Here is a 10,638-nt window from a genome sequence, read left to right on the forward strand (position 1 = left end):
AGGACGGTATGAGGTTATGATAATGCCCAGCAGCATTGCTAGAAGAACTCGGCCATATGGCCGGCCTTACTGAAGATTGAAAGATTTCGAGACAGCTGAGGTCTATTCGTCAGACCCAGAGCTCATTCCCAGAAGCATGCTTTCCTGACAGCATGACTTCACTGAGTCAACTTTCTAAGCAGAATGGCCAGCTAGAATAGATCCTAGCAAACTACAACATGATCCCCGGTAGCTATTTTATTCTCCTTTCTATGTCTAGAGAATAGGCAAAGCAATAGAGACAACGGTGAGAGTACAGTACCTGCCACAGGAGAAGGCTTCCTAAGCAGCACCCACCTATTCTTCCACTGAAACAGTAAAAAAAAAAAAGGAAAATATTAGGCAGCAGTACAAACAGGCTTTTTAAAAAATTCCAAGGCCAAATGTTTGAAAGTTAAGAGCGGACGTAAAAAAAGAAAATAATGTCCATTTCGCTGACCTTTTTTCCATCTCTCAATCTGACTTGACCCTCCACCACAACCGAATCCGTCATCTTCAGTCATGGTTCCAAACAGCTGCTGCCTGCTCTCTCCCCTCTCTCTTTCTGAATGTACTTAAGCCCAAGGGTCACTTTCAAAATAGCTTTAATAGCTCTGCCTGGCAGGAGACATACAGACAGGGAGAGCTGCATTTTGTGACACGCAGCCCGCCCGAGCAAATGGCCACTAACTTTTTACAGCCGCCTCCCACCGCCTCTTACAGGGCAAGTGGGCACAGAGATTCGACAACTGTCTAAGCTTTTGACCCTTTAAGGGCAGAAAGTATGCGGTGCAAGTAGTTTGTATTCAGCACAGAGCAATTTATTTTGTAAGAGGAATAAGTAGGAGTGAACGGCTGTTGGGACTTGCAGGCAGTAATCCTTGCTTATTAGCTTTATATCTTAGGGTTTAGGAACAGCGGAGGCGAGGTGGTCACCAAAGTTGAAGAAATCCCGTTATCAAAGCGGGAGTCTTTTAAAGAAATCAAGATTGATGATGAGTATTGATAGCAATAAGTCCCTGAACGGTTTAGTCTTCACCTGTTCTTCTTTTACTTTGCAGGTCCAAACTGCTTCCTTCCCTGCAAACTGTCCCTAAATTCTCATCTACAGTTCAGGATTTGTTCCTGTAATCAGTTGGAATCCATTGAAAATGTTGTAGTTGCTTGGAGCCTATTTAGATCAGTAAGCTACTATGGTGGCACATGCACCACTTTGTTATTCATTTATAATGTGGCTGCGTTGTAGCATGCCACAATGCATGGTGTTACAGTGTAGTCGAATTAAAAGGGCCATGTGAATTTTTTTTTTTTTTTACAATTTGAAGCTTGCCTCAATGCAATGCATTTTTTATGCACCTAGATCTAAAAGTATGGATATAAGTATTGGACATGGATTAGGCAGGCTCACACCTGTCTCTGCATTGAACGATTTTGCATGGCTCCCCGCCTGATCTACCCTTGAGAGCTTGCATGACAGCACTGGTTCAGAAACAATATCGTCTGCACATGTGACAGCTGGTGGCGGCAGCCTACTACTATACTGCTCCCTGCAGCCCCCATTCATTCACTATGGGGCTGCCACAGGGAGACGCCACATGGGGCATCTACCTGGCCAACAGCATTTACTGGTGCTAGGAAGCAGTAATCACACCGCAACCTCGCTGCCAGTGTCAATTAGTCCTTATTGTCAAAACTATATTATATCACATAGTAATAAAAAGATATAACATTTTAAAATCACGAATTTACTATGCATAATAAAATAAATTCTAAATTCCCTATCTTGGGCTTGGATTACATGGTATCTGCCTACAAACAGCCCTGTGAGTGTTTGACATTACTAGAGAATGCAGTTTGTTTTGTTTTTAATCAGACAGACTCTGTCCAAGCGATCTGCAGACAGATGATCGGCACAACACTGGGCAGTAATGTAAAGTGCAAAGACCACCATGCCTGTATGATGAGCACATATAGCTGTACACATACTGTACACATATATTATTACAAGCTGTATTTAGAAACAGGGTTTTAATACATCTACAGAACCATATGAGAAAAGATAAGAACCATGTTCACATTCCCACAGAGGTGGTGGGAATGTAGTTGGAGAAAATGTAGCTGAATTCTGCATGAGATCAGTGGCTACCTAATGGGTGAAGAAAGAATATGCTGGACCTGAAAAGAAAATGTCAATGGCCAAGGATGAAGGAATGAGGGGGAGTGCAGACTAAGTATGAATTAATGTCAACTATGGAAGTGCTTTAACTTTATTCTGATCTCATGTGCCCACAGAAGATTAAACAAGGCATTGGGTTGATCTCATTTAGCTTCTAAAACTACAGTATGTAATCTGTAGATATCCCTTTTGTTTTGCTTGGTAGCAAAATCTTTTCCTATATACATCTATAGCTTACTGTTAGTCCAGTTATCTCAGTAAAGTCCAAGGAACACAGCTTGTTTTGTAGTTTTTAGACTTTTACCTGACAATAAATGGTGCATGAACAAATTATAGAGTTACAGGAAAACAGAACAAAACATGCAGAGATCAATAATATGCATACATAGCAGTGCAGGTAGTGTGGTATGGTACTGAAATGAAGTCCTGGCAGTGCAAGTAGTGTGGTATGGTACTGAAGTCCTGGCAGTGCAGGTACTGTGGTATGGTACTGAAGTCCTGGCAGTGCAGGTAGTGTGGTATGGTACTGAAGTACTGGCAGTGCAGGTAGTGTGGTATGGTACTGAAGTCCTGGCAGTGCAGGTAGTGTGGTATGGTACTGAAGTACTGGCAGGTCAGGTAGTGTGGTATGCTACTGATGTCCTGGCAGTACAGGTAGTGTGGTATGGTACCGAAGTCCTGGCAGTGCAGGTAATGTGGTATGGTACTGAAGTACTGGCAGGTCAGGTAGTGTGGTATGGTACTGAAGTACTGGCAGGTCAGGTAGTGTGGTATGGTACTGAAGTCCTGGCGGTGCAGGTAATGTGGTATGGTACCGAAGTCCTGGCAGTACAGGTAGTGTGGTATGGTACTGAAGTACTGGCAGGTCAGGTAGTGTGGTATGGTACTGAAGTCCTGGCAGTGCAGGTACTGTGGTATGGTACTGAAGTACTGGCAGTACAGGTACTGTGGTATGGTACTGAAGTACTGGCAGGTCAGGTACTGTGGTATGCTACTGATGTCCTGGCAGTACAGGTAGTGTGGTATGGTACTGAAGTCCTGGCAGTGCAGGTACTGTGGTATGGTACCGAAGTCCTGGCAGTACAGGTAGTGTGGTATGGTACCGAAGTCCTGGCAGTACAGGTAGTGTGGTATGGTACTGAAGTACTGGCAGTGCAGGTAGTGTGGTATGCTATTGATGTCCTGGCAGTACAGGTACTGTGGTATGGTACTGAAGACCTGGCGGTGCAGGTAGTGTGATATGGTACTGAAGTCCTGGCAGTGCAGGTACTGTGGTATGGTACCGAAGACCTGGCAGTGCAGGTACTGTGGTATGGTACTGAAGACCGAAGTCCTGGCAGTGCAGGTACTGTGGTATGATACTGATGTCCTGGCAGTGCAGGTAGTGTGGTATGGTACTGAAGACCTGGCAGTGCAGGTACTGTGGTATGGTACTGGAGACCTGGCAGTGCAGGTAGTGTGGTATGGTACCGAAGTTCTGGCAGTGCAGGTAATGTGGTATGGTACTGAAGTCCTGGCAATGCAGGTAGTGTAGTATGGTACTGAAGACCTGGTAGTGCAGGTACTGTGGTATGGTACTGAAGACCTGGCAGTGCAGGTACTGTGGTATGGTACTGAAGTCCTGGCAATGCAGGTAGTGTGGTATGGTACTGAAGTCCTGGCAGTGCAGGTAGTGTGGTATGGTACCTGAAGTCCTGGCAGGTCAGGTAGTGTGGTATGGTACTGATGTCCTGGCAGTACAGATAGTGTGGTATGGTACTGAAGTCCTGACAGTACAGATAGTGTGGTATGGTACTGAAGTCCTGGCAGTACAGATAGTGTGGTATGGTACTGAAGTACTGGCAGTGCAGGTAATGTGGTATGGTAATGAAGTCCTGCCAGTGACGGTAGTGCGGTATGGTGCTTTGGTCCTTGCAGCCCAAGTAATTTAGCATCAGTTACAGGATCCAGAAGCGGTAAGTTTTTTCCAAACATTCCTACCTTCCAGGTCACAGTGCAGGAACACCTCTACTCCTGCAGTTCACAGATGTACCCAATATTCCTGTCCTAAAATATATAAAATTTTATCACACAATTAAGGAAACATATAAATCTTCTGGCCATTCCTCTGGGTTCATGTGAGGGAACAATACTATACAAGCCAGTCATAAGCTCGACCTGCACAGACAGACATTTATGGCCAGGGACAATTTCTTCCTTGTTGCATTACAATAATTTTTTTATGTAGTTGAGAATCTCATATTTCCCCCTCATGTCTGCGGAATATCACAAATAATCTCCGTGCCCCCTGATAGAAATCTCCTGCAGTCTGTCAGTCTGAGAGAATGCCCCATGCAGACATTAATAGGAGAAGCAGCTGCTGTGGTCAGGTTCATAGTCTGATGGAGAACAGGCAGACATATATTGGCCTTGTTCACCAAGACAGTGCGAGGAGAAATAAGAACATGCAAAGTGCAGCAACCCTGGGCACCGAGATTTCATATTACCATCACAAAAAATACAAATTTTAGCATTCAGTGTGTTAATAACATTTTTGTTCTAAATCACTTTTTTTCAACATTTTCCTGCAGACCAAACTGTCCAGCAAATGTAATTAGTTTTGTTTTTTCAATCCTCACAATTTTTTTTTTATATATGTGTGCCCTTTATTATAAAAGCAGAACTTTACTTACCTGACCTCAACCGATGTTGCCAAGTCTGAAAAGTTCCTCTCTATCATGTATATCTTCCTTTTTTCTTGTGGGTTCAGGAGCCTCAGTCATCTTAACTGGTCATGGCTGTATGAGCAATCTCCTGTACATGGGCATTCATTCATTTTGGCATATGCCATGAGTGTTCACTAAGTTTCATATGCATAGGGAATAAAAAAGAAAAAAATCTAAAAAAGTCTGCCATGACTGACATCATTTGCAAATGAAAGGTCACCCTTCTGATCTTCAAATAAAGGAAAGAAGAATACATATATTATACCAATATTAAAACTTAGCATTTACTTGTCACGCTTCTGAACAATGCTTACAAACTGTTCGGAAGTTCTTTATTTGACAGCAACTTTTGCCATATTACTGTTGTATTAGGACAAGTACTAAGGACTGCCTTAGTACTGGACCGATGAAAGCAAGATTATACTTTTACGTCTAGGGGTGCAGAGAGTTTGTCAGATGACCCGCAAACACTGAATTCAAGCAACAGTACACTGTAAAGCATGGTGGTGCAAGCATTATGATATGGGGATGTTTCTCATACTACGGTGTTGTGCCTATTTTTTGCATACAAGGGATCATGGATCAATTTAATACATCTAAATACTTGAAGAGATCATGTTGCCATATGTGGAAGAGGAAATTCCCTTGAAATTGGTGTTTTAACAAGACAATGACCCCAAACACACCAGTAACAACGTCTTGGTTCCAGACCAGCAAGATTGATGTTATGGAGTGGTCAGCCTAATCCGCGGACATTAATCCAATAGAAAACTTGTGGGGTGACATAAAAATGCTGTTTCTGAGGCAAAACCAAGAAATGCAGTAGAATTGTGGAATGTTCTCCAGTTATCCTGAGCTGGAATACTTGATCACGGGTACCAGAAGTTGGTCAACTCCATGCAACACAATTATTCAGTAGTTCCTGGAAACAGCGATTATACAACTGAATATTAGTTCTGTGATTGAAAGAAAAGCAAAATCTGGAAACATTTTTCAGTTTACACAGTGACTGTAAAGAAGAATGCAGACACTGCTATTTTCTTTTTTTTAAGCAGCCTAATATTCCCTGTTCTTCTTTTTCTGCAAGAGAATAACACAAACTTGATCAATTTTTTTAGCTATTATAAGGATTTTGAGCTTTATTCCCTTTTTTTTTTTCAACACACTGCTATTATTCTGAACACAACTCTAACTCCAGAAAAATGTGTTGGATAAATAGAGCTGTGACAATATTGGGATTATTTTTAATCACTCTTAATTGTAGAATTTACCATATTTCAAATCTCTCCAGCAGGCCACATGCAAAAACATTGCTGAGAATTAGAACTGCCGACAATGTTTCTCTTATTGAAGGGAACTCTCAATTTCTTGTACAGGTAACAAAGAGACATGAAGTGGGGAAATCTGTCACAAAAAAGAAAATACTTCTTTCAAAACTTTCCAGAATTAGACTTTATTTTAATCTAGTGGAAGGCAAGTGACTGAATGTTGACCAGACCAAAACTGACATAGGACATTTTGATGACATTTTATTTTTTTTCCCCCCCCAAAGCAAATGTAGTTAAAGATTAAAGTTATTTTTACTATAAATTACCAAACTACATTATGTTGAAGCAAGATGCACAATCTTTAGCTCGTTTGTCCTATTAAAGGCACAGCCCACAGATCACTATTTACCATTTCACTATGCAATCACCAGACATTTTATTAGGGACAATTGTTCAACTACATGATAATGTAAATATTTAATCATCCAATCACACGGCAACAACTTAATGCATGTTTTGAATCTAACTATAAGTAAGGCTAATATATAAAGGCTTATTGTATGTTGTTGAGTGAAAAACTTATTTTAATATGTGGTCTAATGAAGCGGAATCCTCCATGAAAAGTGAAACGTGATGAATATGTCATCTTTCTGTCAACTCCAGTTTTTAAATTTTGTATGAAAATATGCTTGATTGAAGGATGATGTCTTGGTGTATTTTTTATCTTTAAAATTGTTAATAAGATGTATGAAAAACGTTGTATTTTATTGAATTTTATATAGGACTCTATGTACTATATTTCCCCAAACTTCTTTACTTGTATGGGGACTCCTATACATGAGTTATTGCATATAATTGGTAGTGGGAAAAAAATAATTGGACCATTGTTTGACTTAGAACTCTAAATACCCATACTATACCTCGTACCCATCTTCTGATGGCTATATCTAGCAGGATAACGCTCAAAACATCTCAAACTGGTTTATTTAACATGCCAATGAGTTCTCTGCAATCAAATGGTCTCCACAGTCACCTAATATTAATTTAATACGGTACCTTTGGGATGTGATGGAACTGGACATTTGCATCATGGATGTGTAGTTGACAAATCTGCAACAATATTGTGATGCTAGAATGTCAATATGGATGAAAATCCTTGAGAAGTGTTCCCAGCACCTTCTTGAATCTTTGCCACAAAGAAATACAACAAATGTAAAGGGAAAGGGGAGGTCCAACATAGTACTAGCAATTCTTTATGTTCAGTTCAAATTCAAAACAACTGCACACAAAGTGAGTTGTTTCCGTGTCATTTTAATGATTAATGAATAAATAATTTAATATTTATGTGGGGTATATATATAAAAGGGTTTAAATATGTCAAAGAGCAATTGGTTGACCGAAAGAAGGGTCTAATGCCATAAATCCTAAAGAGATAATTGCCTACTCTCTATGGTTTAACTAAATTATATGGAAAGAGGGAAAAGAAAGGACAGACTTTTCCAGTCAAGTCAATAAAAGCAATAGTATTTACTTTCAATACATATTAAACCTTCATTAAACAGAGTCCAACTATACAAATTCTTTAGCTAACATAGTACCTCCTATGCTAGTTGGTAATGCATAGCTCCGTGTAATAACATAGCACATAAGATAAAGTAGTCTTTGCAAAAATTGTCTCACGTTTCACCCAGCAGGGGATTTTCGAGACCCTGACGTATAGCCAACAAATTACATTTGTCAAATCAATGTATTACATCATAGGAAAATTGAATGTTTGTGTAAATATGCTTACATGATTAATAAAGAAATCTGAAACTTACTTTTTTGTTTTATGAGCGATGATTAGTAACACAAAAAAGTTAGGTGGGAAAAATTGATGTGCTGTATATACAAAACTTGGAATGTCACAAAGTTGGTAATTCATAATCTAGATCAGAGAAATAATAAGTTAGCAAATGATCGGTACTGACATAAAACGAATTTAATTCAGGGTTAGCTGCAATTCTGAGATTGTAGTGGTTTATACATGTCTTTTCACAATGTATTTTAGGACTGTAGAATATATATAGAATAGATATATTCTGCATTTACAATGTGCAATTGAGTCACAAAATGCCCTGTTTAATGATGGTATGTGGTACATTTTCCATACTATACATACAGTGAAGGGTTGTAGGTCCATTAAGCCCAAAGTGACTGAAACCCAACCCAGCCTTGCTGAGGCTTTGAGAAAGGAGAAACGCCTTTGTACATCAATGGAGCCCACAAAATGTGCCTGTATGAAATGAGATCTCTTTCTATACATAAAACAGTTATATAAAGAAAGCTAATGTTAGTAATTACAGCTTTTATGGACATATATATTACTGTGAAATAAGTGTTTAGTATAGTAGGAAGTGCACACAATGCTAATAGAACTCACTGGTCATCTATGTTAACTTGAGGATAATGTTAGCCATATACTCGTAGTTTTTTATTAATATTATGATCGTGATTGCATCTATTAAATCAATCCTTCTCATTAACTACATAAGTTCAATGTACCATTAACTTGTTCCATATTTTGATCGTTATTACAATACTTTTCATCAACATCTCTAATTAAAGTATCGATCATGTCAGGAATATTGCTTAGCACATGGCCAAGTTAACCAAGATCACTTAGTGAACAGATAATGCAATGCAGAAAACACTGGAGGAATTCTGGTGCTTGTGGTTTGCTTCAGAAAGAACCACAGGTACAAATTCCACCTATATTCTATGGGCATCATCTCTCAGGCTGGGCACACACTTACCAAGACCAAGCAGAGGCCACCCCATATTATGTCATTGCCGCCAAGTCATCCATGTCATTCATGGAATCAGGAAGGAATTGTTTCCTGTTGAATTGTACCAGAGATCTTTTTTGCCTTGCTCTATGCCTATAGGGTTTCAAATCTGGAATATGTTTATTTCCAGTGGTTGAACTTGATGTTCTTTTTCAATCTTACCTATTATGTAACTATGTTGGGAAGAAGAATGCTGGAAATTGTATTTTTTTCTTTTTAATAAAAATTGCAAATTAACATGGGGAGAAGAAGATGGCTGAGGGGTTTGAGTCTCAATATTCTCACAATTACAACAGTTCTCATTCTCTTTCCCACACCGGTTCACATCTTTTCCCAGAAGTTTGCACATTGTTTTAAAGTGAAATGACAGGTTTGAGTAAATTTCATTAGTTTTTTTTTTTACTTTTTCTGGGCTACTCATTCCCACTTCCCTGTTTTTTTTTATTTATATAATGAGTCTTGTTGGGAGGTGCCAGTCATTTTTCAGCGATGTAGAATGTAAAAATGCTGGCAGAATAATTTGTCATGGCAGGACTGTCATGGCAGGGATCTCTAGCAGTCTCATGTAATGCTTGCAGTCTTTGACCATCTCTTGCAGTATAATTGTAACCCCACCTGTAGCATGGCTGCACTCATGTCTGACTTCTTCCAATGGCATGCCCAAGGTATGACCGCATTCTGTACCATTACAGGTAGTCCCCGGGTTACATACGAGATAGGCACTCTAGGTTTGTTCATTAGTTGAACTTGTATGTAAGTTGGAACAGGTACATTATTTTAGAAAATGCAATTAGGACAGATGTTTGTCTCAACATATTATTAGGCAGCATGTGTCAGTTACTGTATAACATGCTCACTGTGAGCTATTCACTTTATGGAGCCTAGACATTTATTAACTTCTGGAGCAAGCTGTGCTTTGATATGCAAAAAGAAACAACTGCAGAGTTTGTCTTGGTCATTAAAGAGTTACAAGAGCTTGCAAAAGAGCTCAGTCTTAGCTGTGTTTAGCAAAAGATTTTTTCTGCAAATCAGCAAACCGCCCCCTCCCCTGTAAGCCCCCGTCCTGCACACAAATGAGCAGGGAAGCCCTGTTCATATTTAGGAGTCGTCGGTAGTTAACATAACTTACGATACATTGTGGTGTGCTACAATGTAGGTCTGTGGGCCCCTAGTATACTGTTATGAAAGTTGGGGTGCCATTTGGAAAAACAGCCCTGCATTGTACCACACCTTATTACACATCATAATTGTTAAACCAACATTAAAGGGACCCTGTTAGTGGGCTACAAAAAGTCAGAGTTCCTATACTGTAGCATCAGATTCTTCAGCATTTGACACTTCTGGGAGTGTCAGATTCATGTGTCCCTGTTGCTCACTGTGGATTTATCCTCCAACCTTTATATCACTACATGATATAGCAGAGAAGATAGGGATACAGGCATATCATACTCTCAAAAATAGGTTTATAGATCAATTTAATTAGTAGCTTCTATGTTGCAGGAGACCACCAATTATTTATTTATTTAGGGGACTGAATGAATCAGCTTTATAGGATACATTATACTATTGTGTTTTTCTATGCTACGGAAGACTTTTATGGGGAAAAATACTAAATATCATTCAAATACTAAATATCATTCAAA

At 39.4% G+C, this 10,638-nt stretch overlaps 1 protein-coding gene across 2 annotated transcripts in view; it reads right to left on the bottom strand.

The window, feature by feature from the left end:
* The window catches only part of DOK7 (docking protein 7), a 76,792-nt gene extending 76,180 nt beyond the window's left edge, over window positions 1–612 (bottom strand). For both annotated transcript variants that reach the window (XM_072406508.1, XM_072406507.1), the window contains exons 1-2: window positions 479–612; window positions 302–347 (exon numbers count right to left, since the gene is read on the bottom strand). In XM_072406508.1, coding sequence (XP_072262609.1) covers window positions 302–347; window positions 479–532 — 100 coding nt within the window. In that variant the 5' untranslated portion in view covers window positions 533–612. The remainder of the gene's footprint in view (window positions 1–301; window positions 348–478) is intronic.
* Between the last annotated feature and the right edge of the window lie 10,026 nt (window positions 613–10,638).

The sequence above is a fragment of the Pyxicephalus adspersus genome, chromosome 3 (assembly GCF_032062135.1).
Source record: "Pyxicephalus adspersus chromosome 3, UCB_Pads_2.0, whole genome shotgun sequence".
In the NCBI taxonomy this organism is placed as follows: domain Eukaryota; kingdom Metazoa; phylum Chordata; class Amphibia; order Anura; family Pyxicephalidae; genus Pyxicephalus; species Pyxicephalus adspersus.